This window comes from Erpetoichthys calabaricus, chromosome 6 (genome assembly GCF_900747795.2).
Source record: "Erpetoichthys calabaricus chromosome 6, fErpCal1.3, whole genome shotgun sequence".
In the NCBI taxonomy this organism is placed as follows: Eukaryota; Metazoa; Chordata; class Cladistia; order Polypteriformes; family Polypteridae; genus Erpetoichthys; species Erpetoichthys calabaricus.
The window spans coordinates 25,568,898-25,588,006 of NC_041399.2; the positions used below are offsets into that span (position 1 = coordinate 25,568,898).

A 19,109-nucleotide genomic window follows, 5' to 3' on the forward strand; every position below is an offset into this window, starting at 1 on the left:
TTGAGTAACACAACTGAACATTGTCACCTTGGTTCAAGCCCAGCTTGGCGTTTACGGGGTGGTGTTTATATATTCTACCCCGTGGTCATGTGTGTTTCCTTCATTGACATATTCAACCATCCAAATCCAATCCTATTCCAAGCACATGCAAATTTCATAAGTTTATCGAGTGTTATTTCTTGTGCTGACAAAAGCAAATAAAGTTTGAGCAATCAGAAGATGAAACTAAAAGTCCATCCTCCCTTACACCAAAACCAAGGGACAAAAACTAAAATCAAAGTCAAAGAACAAAGCAACAAAGAAAATCAAATAAGAAAGTAGAGATCAACAACGAACGGGCAAAGCATGGCTCACGCAAGCTGGAAGAAACGTCCTTACAGGAGAGTAAATCTGCATTTCCTAACACCTTGAACTGGAATTTTGAATTAGTTACACCACAAACAAACATCTTTCTTGGAATACACAGAAACATTACAAGTGGTAAATTAATCCATGAACGCAGTGTTTAAATATTCATTTATTATTGCGGAATTCGTGGTGCGAAGAAATGTGGTTTGTTGATACAGACAGGACGTCCTCTGTCAAATATGACTGTCATGTCTGCACCAGATTGGCTTACGTACGAACAAAGAAATAAATTCAAAAAGGACCTGAGGTCTTTTCATCACTTGCTAAAGGGCAATACCTTTGTAAAGAATACAAAATCTCTCTGGTTTATAAGTCAAGATGCCAAACATCTGCCGTACTTTCAAAGAGAGCATCATTGCAGAGAGTGTATATGAATTGCTATACTGTTCCTAAAATTGGATTATAGATACTGTACATATTCTTAAGCAATTGAACATGCTATAAAGTTCTGAAACATTTGTATGCATACTTTATCTTTTACTACTTTATTATTATTAGATTATTTGAAATTTTGTACCATTATTTTGCAATGCCTTTTTGTCTATCTCTTTCTATATATACAGTATATAAAATCCAATGTCTGTCTGCTTTTCACGAGAGAATTATTTAACGTATTTAGATCAGGTTTTATTCTATAATTTGCTTGAACATTCTGGTTGATTTTGCGACTTCTCTCATCGCGCTATGGATCATAGTTTGCTTGCAGTACCGATTTATTTGAGACACACAGCAGGTCGACAGGCAGAGCCCTCCTCACTCACACACCAGCCTCGGGGTGTGTACATTACCTCCACTTAGCTAGTGAATGAGAGAACTACTTAACGGATTTAGATCGAGTTTTTTCAATAATTTGCTTGAACATTCCGGTTGATTTTGCGACTTCTCTCATCACAAAAAGAATCAGAGTTCGCTTGCAGGAGCGATATATATTTACACTACTCCGAGATAGAGGCTGAGGGCCGAGAGGTAAGTGTTATGTCAGGAGTGGGGAGTCGAGCAGGGCCCTCTTCACTCACTCACCAGCCTCCATTCAAGTCGGTCTACCTCTGCGTTTTGCAGTGTACCTTGCCTCCACTTAGCTAGCTAGTTTGTTTATTGATTTTTAAAGTTTGTCCTGTTTCACTGCTACGTGGGCAGAGCCAAAGGGAATGGATGGTATGTGACAAAATGCATTTAGGGGTCGGTGGCAGGGAGTGTGTTTTAAATTAAAAACAGTGCATCTGAGCTCTAGGCAGGTGTAAATGCACATGGTAACATGAATAAGTGGCCCCGGTTCTGATGTTGAGATTGGCTTGACCTGCATTCACATGCAGATGTGAGCAGTTCAGACTGTTTCCTCATTAGCGCTCTGGGGTTTGCAATTAAGGCACCTGCACCTGCTTACGTACAGGGTGGTCCAGATCTAATTATGCAATTTTCATTATGCTATAACTTATTAAGTTTATTACAAAGAGAATTCACAACTGAATGGAGGACAAGTGGGACATTACATGGAAAATCAGTGAATTAATTCAATGTAAGTCCATTTTCGTTTATTACAAGATATTTCGAACAATTCTTTTGTCTTGCATTGTTTTCCTGCATTGCATTACAAGTTGCATAATTAGATCTGGAGCACCCTATAGAAAGGAGCATGAGGTAACAGAGAAGGATTTTAAAGAGAAATATCAAACCAAATGACACCTTTTATTGGCTAACTGAAAGGATTTCAATATGCAAGCTTTCGAAGCAACTCAGGCCCCTTCTTCAGGCAAGATGTAAAAGAAAGATCGAAAAGAAAAGAAAGAAGCATGTTGGTTAAAGGGAAAGACAAAGTAAAAGGAGAGGCAGGATCGCTGCAGGTCCAGTGCTGCGTAGAGGAGGCAAGCACTCGAGAATGATGTCTTGCAGGGATTGAGTAGACGTCGTTCACAACCAGTGGGCTTCTGCTGAAGGCCGTGAGATGGCGGCAGATGAGAGGGACAGGGCTCCTAGGGTCCTCGCAGAGGCTGAGGGATCGTGGCAAGGACAAAAGGCAGATAAAAAGGCACATGATGTGCAGGAGGGATATCAATTTTAGGGGTACGCACTGCGGCTCATGATAGTTTTCATGAAATCCTAGAAACTCTCTGTAGACCTCAGCGATCAAACTGTGGTGAAGCTTAGACCAGGCAAGGACATACAGCTTTTAGTGTTCCCCAGAGCATAGTGGCCTCAATAACTGTGAAACAGAAAATGTTTGAAACTACCAGGACTCTTCCTAGAGTTGGAAGAATGGATAAGCAGGCAAGAAGGGCCTTGATTTAGGAGGTGACCAAGTACCCAGTGATCACTGTAACACAGCTTTAGAGGTCTGATGGGAGAACCTGTTGGAAGGACAACCATCTGTAAGCGTTATTCTATCAATTACGTGTTTGCTAGATGTGCTAACTTCCGCTTGGAGTTTACCAAATGTCATTTAAAAGGTTCTGAAAGCAAAAGGAAAAAGACACAAAATTGAATTTGTTGGGCAGAACTCTAAGCAGTATGTTTGGTGAAGGCCAGTCACTGCTCATCACCTGCCAAATACCACCTCTACAGTGAAGCGTGGTCGTGGCAGCATCATATTATGGGGGTAATTCTCAGCAGCAGGGACAAGAATATTGGTCAAAATTAAGAGAAGGATGAATGCCGCCAAATAGAATGAGGTCATTGAAGAAAACCTGCTCCAGAGTGCATGTGACTTCAGACTGGGACAACAGTTCAGCTTTCAGCATGACAATGACCCAAAGCATGCAACCAAGATGGCACTGGATTGGCTTCAGGACAGGCCTCTAACTGCAGAGCCGGCCTTAGGGCAAAATGAACGAAGTGACCGCTTCGGGCCCACAGCTGGAGGGGGCCCACTGCGCCCAAGGTTTTTTTTTTCCTGTGATGCGACGCTGCCGAGGAGGGCTCAATGGAGCAACAGACTCCTTCACTCCAACCTCTGTTACTAATTTTTTTACATATATAATTCACGGCAACATATTCCATCACTTAATTACTTAATTATTATTAAAAAAAATATATAAAAAATATAAAAAGCAAAAAAAAAAAGTGCTTGGCCTATCTATTTACCGCCACGTGCTGCCTGGTGGAAACAGCAAAAGCTGGCTAAAATGTAGCTTAGTCCGTTAATGTATCGTCACTAAAGACATTTATGTGGGCCCACTCCGACCTCCATCACTCATACCCTTCACTCAGGGCCTTGTACGACAGTCTGCGCTGACAGCCTGCAAATTTGGCTCTTGTAAGTGTGTTACAGTTACGGTTGTCAGTGTCAAACGGAAATCGTCAAAAAGTAATTGTTGTAGATGCCGGGAAAACGCATTTCTGCAGCTCAGAATGCAGGAAATCGCTTGGCGGCCAGAACTCTGCCCCGAACCCCCTAGCTGCAGGGGTCGGGCCCCAGTATCAGTTTGCTTCGGGCCCGAAATTGTCTAGGGCTGGCTCTGCTAACTGTCCTTTAATTGACAAGCCAAAGTCAAGATAGAAACTTAATCAAATGGAGCTTCAGAGGATCTGCTAGGAAGAACGGGATAAACTGGCCAAATCCAGACGTGCAAACCTTGTAGAGACTTACCCAAAAAGACTTGAAGCTGGAATTGCTGTCAAAGGGGGGTCCTATGAAGTACTCAATTAAGAGTCTTAATACTTATTTAAGTGAGAGATTTTAGGTTTTGATTTTGAAATAATTACAACCCTTTCTGAAAGCATGTTATTATGGGTTACTGAATGTAGACTGATTGGCACAAAAAAACTCTTCAAGACAATAAAGTGTGAGGAAAGTGAAGGGGTCTGAATACTCACACTTTCTGCAGTTCACTATAAACGTGAAGGATTACAAAGCACAAACCTAACAAGTAGTCTGAAGGATAAGAACACTCAGCCGAAACAGAACAGAGAGAGAGAGAGGGAGAATCTTCAATCTGTGAACAGGAGACCCCCAGAATGCGGCCATTATAAAAGAGGTGTCTCTGGGAAAGGAAAGGGTTTTCATGTCCACAATAGTGTCCTGCAATGGTCCTATTATTAGTCATGGAACTTCAGTGCTTGATGTCTGCGCTCAATATAGAAAGCATTTATAAAGACGGTGGAAAGCAGACTACATAACAGAGCTTAGCCAGTAATGGCCTTAAAAAAAAATCAATTAAAGGAAAAATGAATCTGTAAAGAGCCTTTATAAACTGAGAATGAGCCGCCTGCCCATCTCTCCAAAATGGACACTCCACCTGTTCAGTTAAGGGGTCATCATTTTTTATTCTTTGATTTGTCACACTTTTGTTACTCTCCCCTTTTAGCAGCCTAGAATGAAATATTTCATCAAAGTCACTGCGCATCACTACCGAGTGCTGGGGGTGTGGAGTTTGGGCAGCCTACTGACATTTTCCATGAATACACTGCGAGGAAAGTAAGAAGAGCACAGCAGGAGTCTGATGGCTCACAGATCAGCTAATGATTTGAGCTGATTAACTGAAATACCTACTGACATTCCAATTACACAATTACATTTTATGTAAACATTTCTTATGAGGGTACGTTCCTATTCAGTGAAGCTATGCAGATACTTTACTTGAACTTGGAGAAGTAGCTCCCGTTTTTTTAAACGTGTACTAGGAAAACAGATCTGTGCCACTCACATAATCCAATGATCACTCGATATTATTCCTTTCTTGGGTGTGTAACTGCAAAGTTCTAATTCTTATTGATTTGATTTGATATACTTTATTAATTCTCAATATTATTTATCATAAATTATTATTTACTCTGTTATAGACTCATGTTCCCCTGTAAGCTTATGCAGGTTAAGAAAATCGATGGGTGGATATTTGAATGTCCTGGATAATGGACTATCTGTGTGGAAGACTGGGCTGGTAACCTCACTTCAGGAGAGGCCCACCAACTCAATAATCTAATTAAAAAGGCAGCCTCAGTCACGGGACACACACTGGACCCCCTGGAAGGAGTACCAAATCAGAGAATAAGCACAAAACTGAGTGCCATTATGAACAATGCTGCATATCCTCTCTCTCTGACACACCAACACTGAGGTCTTTCAGCTAACTAACTATTCAGCAGAAGTATGTCAAGAAACGCTACTCCTTTATACTAACAGCAATACGTCTGAACAATACCTCGCTGGGACTTGGACAGCTCTTTTATCTTAAGCCAAGTTAGACATTTTGCTTCTTTTTAGTTTTCTTTCATTTTAGCCATTCTGTTGTGTGTGTTTAAGACGGGAGTTGTTGTTTGTCATCTATCTATCTATCTATCTATCTATCTATCTATCTATCTATCTATCTATCTATCTATCTATCTATCTATCTATCTATCTATCTATCTATCTATCTATCTATCTATCTATCTATCTATCTATCTATCTATCTATCTATCTATCTATCTATCTATCTACGAGGGACGTTCCTGATGTTTCCAGCAGGAGACTTTCCCGATATGAAGCTGTGATTGTAGCAGTAAAATATTACAGGCCAACATTTGATTATCTGCTTGTCCTACTGTGCTGGTGTTTTGACTCAAATATGTAATAAAAAACAACTTCTTCATCTTCATACAGTAAAAATCTTTGATCACGATTTTGCTAAAATTTAACACGTTTCTTGAATTTTCATTCAGACTGACTCATTCGTTTTTCAGTTATCATGTTCACAGACTCACATCCCACCAGGCAGACACAGACAAAGTAAGACTCGAATGCAGACACACATCACACCCAATGTGGTCAAATTACATTCAGGGATGCCTAAAACATGCAAATATATTGACAATATTCTCCTTGTTTATATACTTACAGGACAGAGTAAATAACTATTTCTTTCTAGCAAAATCACAGCAGTGGCCATTTTGCTCAGATTTAACTGCTTTCTACCATTTCACAATACTAATAATTACCAAGTGACAGGTTTCTTTCAGAATAAGTTTTGTTTGAATTATTGCATCCACAGACTCACCGATTGACAGACATCACTCTGAAAGTGCTGAAATTGCGTATGAAAATTCCTTTGCACTTCTGCATTTATGTCTGCAGATCACAATCAACTGGAAAAACCTTTTTCAAAATCATTAAACAGGCTTCTAGCATTTTACAATGCCAAAAACTGATCCAGATTATGGTTATATTGAGAGATTTTTAATTATTTGTCTCATAAATTCATGATCTGACACAAATACATAGAAAGTGTGTATATACACACATGTATACATAGAAAGAGTACATTCCTGAACATGTACTGTAAATAAAATAAAAAGTGACAGGTGAAAATTTGAACTTTGTCACAATACTTTAGTACAATTAGAGAAAATGCATTTTTATGGTGATAAAGCTGCTGAGCAGACTGTCAAGTGATATACTCAACGTCAGCATAAGTCAAATCCCTACTTGATTAATACAGAGAATTAATTAGGCAACCCGAAAATTAATGAGCTCTGATGAACTGCAACAGCTTAGTCTAGATACTAAATATTCAAGTATTACATTTTCATTTATATATTCATCCATCATAACAGTGGTACAATTCAAAAGTTGGGCAGAGGGTAGCAGAAAAAAAATATATATATACAGTGGAACCTCGGTTTGCGAGCATAATTCGTTCTGGAAACGTGCTCGCAGTCCAAAGCACTCGTATATCAAAGTGAATTTCCCCATAAGAAATAATGGAAGCTCGGATGATTCGTTCCACAACCCAAACCCATCCATCCATTTTCCAACCCGCTGAATCCAAACACAGGGTCACGGGGGTCTGCTGGAGCCAATCCCAACCAACACAGGGCACAAGGCAGAAACCAATCCCAGGCAGGGTGCCAACCCACCGCAGGGCACACACAAACACACCCACACACCAAGCACACACTAGGGCCAATTTAGAATCGCCAATCCACCTAACCTGCCTGTCTTTGGACTGTGGGAGGAAACCGGAGCGCCCGGAGGAAACCCACGCAGACACGGGGAGAACATGCAAACTCCACACAGGGAGGACCCGGGAAGCAAACCCGGGTCTCCTAACTGCGAGGCAGCAGCGCTACCCACTGTGCCACCGTGCTGCCCCAAAGAAACATGGGAGAACAAAGGGAGCACCCACACTTGAACTGGGGGCACCTTTATCTGCAGTCAAATGCTCTACCACTGAGCTATACCTATACCTCCCTAACCCAAAACTATTCATATAAAAATGATTAATACAAAATATAAAGTAAAAATACATAAAACAAATTAACTTGCACTTTACCTTTGAAAAGAATCATGGCTGGTGTGAATGGGTTTCTAAACTCTTATGGGATTCCACCCAACGGGACGACACGCGGAAGAGCGTCCCAAAGCAATCGCAGGCTCCCAGCGTTGTAGCAGTTCGCCGTAAAAGCAAATCCGAAAGATCGCGGACATGCTGTAAGTGCCTGCCGTCAATGGGTGATACAAGGAACATTATAAATGCGCAGGGCACAGTACTACTTGGCCATGGCCCTGCCTGACTGCTGTGGCTGTGTATAGGAGTGTGGCAGATCCCGCTACAATAAATAACCTCACTGTTGCTGTTTCAAGCTGAATAAAGCTGGTGTTGCTAAAGTACTGAGACTCAGCTTCATGTTTTGGGGCGCATGACAGGGACTCAGACGTCACACCACACACATGCGCACGCACACACACACAGTCAGAATGCTGTAGTAAACAGTATACACTCGTACGGATGTTGACTATATGAGTGAGGCATGCCGACTCAGACGGAGAATAGGAGAAGATTACCCACAATCCCACAGCGAGAGAGAGAGAACCATCAGCTCAGTTGTGATCACATGACGCTCAGCAGACAAAGCGTATACATACTACTCGTGTTGCAAGACCTCCCTTGTTTATCAAGTCAAAATTTATTAAAAATTTTATCTCATCTTGCAAAACACTCGTAAACCAAGTTACTTGCAATACTGTATATATTGTGAGCACGGGTCCGAACACCATCAGACTAACACCAGCACTTTACAAAACACACGTTTATTTACACAAATAAAGTCCACACAACACGCAGCGCTCCCGCACCCAACAGCCTTAACACAGGCCTTCCTCTCAAATTTTCGTGGGCCACCTTTCCTCTCCTCACGGGGGCTTCGTCCTGCTCTCGCTCCCGACTCTAGCTCTCTGATTGGAGTGGATTGGCCCCTTTTATTTCCACCAGGATGTACTCCAGGTGCTTGCTGATGTTCTTCCGGCGGCACTTCCTGGTGTGGCGGAAGTGCCGCATGAGCACCTGGAAGCACTCTGGGTGTCGCTGGAAGGATCGTCCCCCACCTTCCCAGGTGTGGCAGAAGTGCAGAGCTCCCGGGCTTTAGGAGACTTGAGGCACCCCCTGGCGGCAGCCACGGGCCCCCACAGGTTTGTGCCTCCTTGCTCCATCCCCCTGTTTATCCAGGGAGGTTGCCCCTTCTCAGTCCGGGGGACGTACTGACTGCCTCCCCGTCCTTCCAGGCATCCCGGCTGGGTCTGGTCCCTAGCCTCCTGTGACAATATATATTTTATATATTATTAGTTAGGGTTAGGTTTAGTTTTATATATTACTATTATTGTTTGTGCTAAAGCGATTCATATTCTTTAACTTGCTCTGCATGAGTATCGCGCCAATGTTTTTGAACTTCACTATGAAGCCTTTTATTTCAGACCCGGATTTGACTTATGAGCTTTTCAATTCCACTTGATTTGGACTGATTATTACTTTCCTTATTTTCTGAATTTGCACTTAGATTATTATTGTTCTCTTGTGCATCCTTTTTTGCCTTCTTTTCTCTCCAATGCTTTCGTGTCTCTTTTCGACATGCTGCTCTTTCTTCTTCGCTTAGTCGTTCACGTGCCATCTAGAACATATAACATTTTAAAGAGCTGGGAGCACATGAAGTACGTCTGTTAAAAACATTGCAACAACTATAAAATTAGATGTCCGTGAACTTGTTTTAAATTGTTTGTAAGTAGGGTGTGACATGCAAAAGTCACCATCTGCCTCAGTTTGATGAGTCAGAGTCGGGAGGCAGTGGGCTACGCTCTTGGAGAAGGAAGGAGGTTTGTGCTTGGTGCTTTATTTTGTTATTATTTCTGTGAAGGTGTTGGGGCTCAATAAAACCCTTTGTTTGAGTTGTAAGTATGTCTTAGGCTTTATTGTGTCTAAGGTTTGGGGGTGCTCTGGCACCTCCTTATGGTTACTATATACAGTCGACCTTTGATATACGACCGGCGTGACATGCGAACAACTTGATTTACGACCAAAATTTTTGTTTTGATTTACGACCAACATCTTGCGTTACGACCTGAATGCGGTCACGTGTATCCACTTGCGTGATTGTAAACAAACAGCCGAGAGCGTTTGTAAGCGTCAGTCAGAGCCCAGATACATGAGTTTGTGGACGTAATTTCGGTCAGTGCAGTGATTTATATAATTTATTTCGATAATTGCTAAGGAAGGAAAAGAAGGTAACGAAGGTAAAGAAAGCGATCACAATCGAAATGAAGAAGGAAATTGTGCGGAAATATGAGAGTGCTGTTCGTGTGACCGATCTCGCTAATATGTACAGCATGTCGAAATCCACCATCTTGACAATTTTACAAAGAAAAGATTTGTATAAGGAGGCTCCTTCCAAACAATAACCACCTTCCATTTCATTCACTTCCTCCTCCCTTCCTGCAGCCCAAAGATGTCAAATTAAATGGTGAGTACAGTATGAAATTGTTGTTTCTGGTAGGCTAGGCACTTTTTATAACTTTTTGGTTAGTACATTAGAAAAATTATTTGTGTTTTGGTAAATTACGCACATTATACAACCCTTTTTTATTATGAAAAGGTTAAGTAAGTGTTGCTGTGGGAGGTTCGGAACGCATTATGGGTATTTCCATTATTTCTTATGGGAAAAATAGTCTTGACTTACAACCAACTTGAGTTACAACCAGCCCTCGCGAACAAATTGAGTTCGTAAGTCAAGGGTCCACTGTATAAATATAAACATATACACTGCATTTACAGTATAGGTATTGCTTCCAAGACACACCTTTTATCATATATTTCCATATTTGAAATTGGGTTCTTTCTTAAATTTGAAGTATTTCATTGTCACACCATGTAAGACCTTCTGCAGCTAAACAAATACAGGACATAAGCTTGTGTGGGCCTGTGAAAAGGAAGCCAATTCAGCACACAAAGACTTGTCAAGTGAAATTGATTCAACAAAGGGAAAAAAAAGAAATGGTGTCATCAGAGCCGCTTAACTAGACGACACAATCAGCCTCCTAAAGCACCATTTATGAAAGTTAAGGGGCGCATGCTCTGGACAGAAAAGGGACTCCCATCCTGGTCATTGAAATTTGATAATACTAACTGGGCAGTGTTACCCATTGGACACAGTTTAAGAAAGTAAAAGGGTGCGGGCTCCATACACCAAGTAAAATCTGAGAAATGTACACAAGGGGGCGCCGTTTGTGTTATTGAAGGGGTGCTCTGGACATAATGGTCATCTAATAAATCTAATGATACTAACTACACTGAGGGGCGTTGTCTATTCACCTGGCCTGTGTCTTCAAATTGGCTTTTACCAGTATTGGGAGTCATAGCACTGGAAAATGTACTTATGTATACCAGTAATTTTTCTTCTCAAAATCTGTTTTTGAAATTTAATTTGAGTGTGCCTTAATTTGGAATCTATCTATCTATCTATCTATCTATCTATCTATCTATCTATCTATCTATCTATCTATCTATCTATCTATCTATCTATCTATCTATCTATCTATCTATCTATCTATCTATCTATCTATCTATGAATGATCCTCCTTCATTTCAGTTGAGTATTCAAGAAGATAATCCCCCAGAAGCTGGGCTTTAACACTTCTCTTTGCGGTTGGTTTCTGGACTTCACATCTGAGAAACCAGAGACAGATCACATTATAAATGCTCTGCAGGGCCACCATAATGAATTGTGTGTTCAGCCCACTTCTGTTCATCTTTTTGACTCACAAACTGTACAGCTCAAACAGGATCATCAAGTTTGCTGATGACACGAGAGTACTAGACCTCATCTCTCATCTAAATGGCCTTATCCCTTGTGGAGTTGGAGTGTTTCTGTAATGTAAATGGCTCTATGAGTTGAGATGAAACAGTAAGGTTAGCGAGTGTAAGACTGTAAGAGAACAACGAGAGGCTCATTTAACTCATTAATTAATTCATTTAACCTACGTGTCTTTGATATTTGAGAGGAAAACCTAGACAAAATCCTTGTCAACAAAAGGTTAATGTGGCAACTTTTCACCACCAGAATGGAAACGGTGGAAATGAATTATGATCCTGAAAGTCACTTTGAGTGTCGTGTTTTTTAAACACTCTAATGAGACTCTCTGGTATACTGAGGTTTTCCTACCCAGGAATTACAGCAGAATTTCATCTCTTCACACAGTCACAAAAACTTTCTTATGTGCTCACATCATAATTTATATTGACTGATTTAGCGGGGTGCTATGCATCATACTCATTCAATTTCTGTTATCAAAGGTTACCTGTCACCAGCTCCTTGATCTCCAAGTCATTGGTCTTTCTCAGCAGCCGAACCAATGCAGGGATTCCTCCACAATTTTTCAAGGCAATCTTGTTGTCATCATTTGCTTTGCCATACACCAGATTTCGCAAAGCTCCACATGCACTTCTGTGAACTTCTGTCATCCGATGATCCAGCAGGTCTACCAGTAGCTGAATTCCACCCTGCCTCCGGATCTAAAAGGGAAAAAAGGCAGAACACTGAGTCCATCATTTGCTGCAGATGATTCTCCATCAGTGGTGTCTTTCAATAGACATGTCTACCAATGGGTCCTCCCTTCAATTTCCACTGAATTAATTTTTATAAATATATTAAACTGCGTTTGAAGATATTGTGCAATGATTTGAACTAGAAATATATGTCTATTCCAAAATATCTTAAATGCATTTTAAGGTATCTCAAATATATTTTAGGGTATGTTAAAATGACATCCTGCTCACTTTGAGATTTTGTAGATGAATTTTTTAAAAATTTATTCTTTATTGATTTTAATTAGAAGCAGATAACATTCCATACAATCAAGTTAAACTTAACAAAGCAAAATTCAAACCCCACCCAAGAGAAAAGAGGTGAGCCAACAGCCATAGCTACTCTATAAACGCAACAAGAAAGGAAGAGTATCCTTTTCCTCGATACAGAAGCTTATTCTAAAATGTTATTGATTAGATCCTGACATATTTTAAAAAAAGTATTGAACAAATCCTTTAAGTGAGAATTTGATTTTTTCTAGTTTCAAGTAGTATAGAACATCGGTTACCTACTGACTTAAGAATGGTGGGGTGGGATTCATCCATTTGAGCAAAGTAGGCCTACGTGTTAGTCGTGAGGTAAAGGGAATTACGAATTGTTGGTCCTTCTCTACTTTAAGGCTGTCTGGGAGTCCACCGAACACGGCTGTTATTGGGTTAGGGGTGATTGTGATGCCAAGGCTGTCTGATAGGCATGGAAAGATTTTTGTCCAAAACAATGTTCATTTGGTGCACACCCAGAATTGTAGATGCATTTTAAGGTATTTCAAATATAATGAAATAATTTCCCATACATTATGAAACATCTCAAACACATAATACCAGCTAAGTCCGCACCCCAAATAATGCACGCTGATTCCAGAGTGATGTACTGCAGAGGCATCAACTAATTGTAATGAGTTACCCAGGGTAGGGGACGAGGACCTCTCCTTTCCTGCTTTCCCACAGGCCTCCTATTTTGAAGGTTCGGCCATACACATTTATCTAAGCCACCTCTAGCTTTTAATTTCAAGGTTAACCAAATTCTTTCCAATAAACTAAGTACTGCGTCACAATTTTGTCTGACGTTACTAATAATTTCCTTTGCAATGGTGTCTGAATGAATGTAAATTGCATATCCTATTATGCAAAACCATTATCAAGAACAATCATGTTATGTACTGCCAACTAAGTAACGTAAAAGAAACTGAGAAACAATAAAAATGAAATAGAAAATCACCGGTACACGAAGGATACAACTGAACACACCGTATTATATGTCTCACATTAAATAAATCAAAGTAGACAATGAATTGGGAATACAAATTATCACTCAATCATTCACAATGAAATTCGTATTTCAAGTTGAGAAGCAGAGGAGGTGTTATTCTAGGGAAACTAAAACTTCTTCCAGAATTTATTGTTGGGGTGTCATTACTACTGGCTACTGAATGACTCTTGTGAGCTGTCATAATTTCCAGCAACCGCTATGTTCACATACTGCAAATGCATTATTTCCGCACTATTGTTTACTTCGGTGCAGGCACAATTATAATACACTAGCTGTGTAAGCCCATGCTATAAAAAGCCCAGGGATCCTACAAACTATTGAAATCGTCAGAAAAAAAATTGAAATGTAGCGATGTCAGGTAATTGAAAGGAACTACTCTGGGCGTCTCTCTCCTAGGAGGTTTCGTTTTGCCGATGTGCTCACATCGCTTGTGCATTAGTGGCTAAGCGACTGTCTCTTTCTTCGGAGGTTTCACTGTGCTGATGTGTTCGCCTCGCTTGTGTATTAGCGGCTAAGTGAGTTTCTGTTTCCTTGGAAGTGGAGCCCTTACCTCGACTCCACCTCTCACTTCCGGGCCCTTAGAGACAGACACACACACTTCCACGCGTAGACGTCTACATATAAGATTCGCTCGTACAGAGTTGCCTCTACATACTTTGAGACATAATGCAAAATGCAATATGAATATTACTCACCAAAAAGTATTAATCTAGCACATAGTAACTGACTGATGTGATGGTATAAGACATACGTACTTATGTATCCAGAAAAGCTCTAACAATGACTGATAACGTGGGACCAGACATGCTTTCTTATGGGCCAAGTAAAACTCCACTAGCAGACAAGTGTTGATTGGTACAAAGGGACCAGACATACTTACTTGTCTACCTGGTGAAACTCTCACGTTGATGGAAATGGAGGGACCAGACATACCCAGTAAAACTCTTGCATTGACTGATACAGAGAGACTGGTCATACTTACGTACTTACGTGTCATGAAGGGATCAGACATACTTACTTACTCAGGACAACTCTTGCATTGGTTAACGCAATGGAAATGGATATACTTATTTTCCTACGCTGTAAAGCTCTTGTGTTGATAATATAGATGGCCCAGGCATACTTACTTATCTACCCAGTAAAAATCCTGCATTGGTTGATACAGAGGGACTGGACATTCTTAACCTACCCAGTAAGACTTTTTCATATGCATATGAATTCTCAAAACCATGTAATTCATTTCAGGGTCACAGACTATCATGAAAACACGGACATACAGTGGAACCTCGGTTTGCGAGTAACTTGGTTTACGAGTGTTTTGCAAGACGAGCTAAAATTTTTAATACATTTTGACTTGATAAACGAGCGAGGTCTTGTAGTACGAGTAGTATTTATACGCTTTGTCTGCTGAGCGTCATGTGATCACAACTGAGCTGATGGTTCTTCTCTCTCTCTCTCTCTCTCTCGCTGCAGGATTGTGGGTAATCGTCTCCTATTCTCCATTTGAGTCGGTGTGCCTCACTCATATAGTCAACATCCGTACGAGCGTATACTGTTTACTACAGCATTGTGACTGTGTGCGTGTGTGTGCTGTGACATGCGGGTCCCTGTCTTGCACCCCAAAACACGAAGCTGAGTCTCAGTGCTTTAGCGACACCAGCTTTATTCAGCTTGAAACAGCAACAGTGAGGTTATTTATTGTAGTGAGATCTGCCACTCTCCTATACACAGCCACAGCAGTCAGGCAGTATCGTGGCCAAGTAGTACTGTGCCCTGCATATTTATAATGTTCCTTGTTCCTTGTATCACCCATCGACGGCAGGCACTTATAGCATGTCCGCGATCTTTTCGGATTCGTTTTTATGGCGAACTGCTACAGCACTGGGAGACTGCGATTGCTTTGGGACGCTCTTCTGCATGTCGTCCCGATGGGTGGAATCCCATAAGAGTTTAGAAACTCGCTCACACCAGCCATGATTCTTTTTAAATGTAAAGTGCAGGTTAATTTGTTTTATGTATTTTGGGTAGCGCTGCTGCCTCGCAGTAAGGAGACCTGAGTTCGCTTCCTGGTTCCTCCCTGCTTGGAGTTTGCATGTTCTCCCCGTGTCTGCGTGGGTTTTCTCTGGGTGCTCCAGTTTCCTCCCAGTGTCCAAAGACAAGCAGGTTAGGTAGATTGGCGATTCTAAATTGGCCTTGGTGTGTGGGTGTGTGTGTGTCCTGCTGTGGGTTGGCGCCCTGCCCGGGATTGGTTCCTGCCTTGTGCCCTATGTTGGCTGGGATTGGCTCCAGCAGACCCCCGCGACCCTGTATTCAGATTCAGCGGGTTGGAAAATGGATGGATGGATTTTTATATGAATAGTTTTGGGTTGTGGAACGAATCATCTGAGTTTCCATTACAGTGCATCCGGAAAGTATTCACAGCGCATCACTTTTTCCACATTTTGTTATGTTACAGCCTTATTCCAAAATGGATTAAATTCATTTTTTTCCTCAGAATTCTACACACAACACCCCATAATGACAACGTGAAAAAAGTTTACTTGAGATTTTTGCAAATTTATTAAAAATAAAAAAATTGAGAAAGCACATGTACATAAGTATTCACAGCCTTTGCCATGAAGCTCAAAATTGAGCTCAGGTGCATCCTGTTTCCCCTGATCATTCTTGAGATGTTTCTGCAGCTTCATTGGAGTCCACCTGTGGTAAATTCAGTTGACTGGACATGATTTGGAAAGGCACACACCTGTCTATATAAGGTCCCACAGTTGACAGTTCATGTCAGAGCACAAACCAAGCATGAAGTCAAAGGAATTGTCTGTAGACCTCCGAGACAAGATTGTCTCGAGGCACAAATCTGGGGAAGGTTACAGAAAAATTTCTGCTGCTTTGAAGGTCCCAACGAGCACAGTGGCCTCCATCATCCGTAAGTGGAAGAGGTTCGAAACCACTAGGACTCTTCCTAGAGCTGGCCGGCCATCTAAAATGAGCGATTGGGGGAGAAGGGCCTTAGTCAGGGAGGTGACCAAGAACCCGATGGTCACTCTGTCAGAGCTCCAGAGGTCCTCTGTGGAGAGAGGAGAACCTTCCAGAAGGACAACCATCTCTGCAGAAATCCACCAATCAGGCCTGTATGGTAGAGTGGCCAGACGGAAGCTACTCTTTAGTAAAAGGCACATGGCAGCCCGCCTGGAGTTTGCAAAAAGACACCTGAAGGACTCTCAGACCATGAGAAAGAAAATTCTCTGGTCTGATGAGACAAAGATTGAACTCTTTGGTGTGAATGCCAGGCGTCACATTTGTAGGAAACCAGGCACCGCTCATCGCCAGGCCAATACCATCCCTACAGTGAAGCATGGTGGTGGCATCATCATGCTGTGGGAATATCTTTCAGCGGCAGGGGCTGGGAGACTAGTCAGGATAAAGGAAAAGATGACTGCAGCAATGTACAGAGACATCCTGGATGAAAACCTGCTCCAGAGCGCTCTTGACCTCAGACTGGGGCGACGGTTCATCCTTCAGCAGTACAACGACCCTAAGCACACAGCCAAGATATCAAAGGAGTGGCTTCAGGACAACTCTGTGAATGTCCTTGAGTGGCCCAGCCAGAGCCCAGACTTGAATTCAATTGAACATCTCTGGAGAGATCTTAAAATGGCTGTGCACCGACGCTTCCCATCCAACCTGATGGAGCTTGAGAGGTGCTGCAAAGAGGAATGGGAGAAACTGGCCAAGGATAGGTGTGCCAAGCTTGTGGCATCATATTCAAAAAGACTTGAGGCTGTAATTGCTGCCAAACGTGCATCGACAAAGTATTGAGCAAAGGCTGTGAATACTTATGTACATGGGATTTCTCAGATTTTTTATTTTTAATAAATTTGCAAAAACCTCAAGTAAACTTTTTTCACATTGTCATTATGGGGTGTTGTGTGTAGAATTCTGAGGAAAAAAATGAATTTAATCCATTTTGGAATGAGGCTGTAACATAACAAAAGGTGGAAAAAGTGATGCGCTGTGAATACTTTCCGGATGCACTGTATTTCTTATGGGGAAATTCACTTTGATACACGAGTACTTTGGACTGCGAGCACGTTTCCGGAACAAATTATGCTCGCAAACCAAGGTTCCACTGTATTTTAAAATAAACTTACGCATTTTGAGATTCATGTGAAGTGCGACTGAAGAAATTTCAAAGTGACATCTGTTAATAAGATTACATGTCACTTTAAGATATATTGAAATGTACATTAATTTTTATTTTAAAAGATATCTCAAAATGCACAGGAATGTATTATAATAGATCTGGAAATTCATTTCAGATATCTCAAAATGCATTTAAGATGTCTGAAAGTACAATGGTTATTATGTCAAGATATCTTAAAATGTCATCAGGATATCTTAAAATGGATTTCTCCTCCATTTGAATGCATTTCAAGATACATTTTAAGATATCATTAAAAAGAGGAATTTATTACAAAATATCTGATCACTATTTTGAGATATCCATAATACAATTACGAGTATCTTATACATGTTTTGAGGTATCTCAAAATGAGTTTGTTCTTATTTTAATATATTTTAAATACATATTGAAAGCAATTGCAGAAAGTGATTTTGAGACATCTCAGTATCATTTTCTAGTAACTTAAAAAGCATAGGGGATTACTGACATTACAAATATATTTGAAATATCTTCTAATGATTTAGACATCTCTGTTGTATTGTAGGTATGATAAAATGGAGAAGAATTTACTTCAAGATCTCTTAAAATGGCTTTGAGATATCTGAGAAGCTGAACTGTATTTTAAGAAAGCTGCTTTGGCTGAATGTACGACCCACCCGCCTCACCAGTAAGATGGGCAGGCCTAGCAGCAAGCAGAATGTGTGGCATTTCAAGGCTTAACATTATCTTAATCTTAATGCTAACATAATCTTAATATTTATAACTAATAATATTAATAGCATTAATAGTAGGGCGGCATGGTGGCGCAGTGCTAGCACTGCTGCCTCGCAGTAAGGAGACCTGGGTTTGCTTCCCTGGTCCTCCCTGCGTGGAGCTGGCATGTTCTCCCCATGTCTGTGTGGGTTTCCTCCCACAGTCCAAAGACATGCAGGTTAGGTGCATTGGCGATCCTAAATTGTCCCTGGTGTGTGTGTGTGTGTGCCCTGTGGTGGGTTGGCGCCCTGCCCAGGATTTGTTCCTTCCTTGCGCCCTGTGCTGGCTAGGATTGGCTTCTGCAGACCCCCATGACCCTCTAGTTAGGATATAGCGGGTTCGTCAATGACTGACTGACATAAATAGTCTGTAAAAAAGGTAATCGTAATAATTATATTAAAAAAAAAATTGAAGGAGAGCTTCTGTAAATGCTGCCACATGTTTGCTAGGGTCAGGCTACTCTAGGGAGAGACCTAGTTTTGGGTGGGCCGGTTAGGATTCTGGTCAGTTCTCTGTAGGCTTCATCTTGTCCATCTATTTTCATGCCAGAATCACAAAAGAGAGGACCGGTTTTTGGTTGCAAACTTTTGCTTGTTTACACTTGTTGTATCTTTCAATCTCTATTTAAAAATAAGGGGAAAATACTTTCTCTCTCCCTGTCTGCCATTTTAACAGA

General features: G+C 41.1%; 1 protein-coding gene across 1 annotated transcript in view; it reads right to left on the reverse strand.

The window, feature by feature from the left end:
* The window catches only part of ctnnd2a (catenin (cadherin-associated protein), delta 2a), a 1,670,075-nt gene that overhangs the window by 269,984 nt on the left and 1,380,982 nt on the right, over positions 1 to 19,109 (reverse strand). Inside the window, exon 13 of the mRNA XM_051929317.1 lies at positions 11,945 to 12,158. Within this exon, the coding sequence (XP_051785277.1) occupies positions 11,945 to 12,158 (214 nt within the window). The remainder of the gene's footprint in view (positions 1 to 11,944; positions 12,159 to 19,109) is intronic.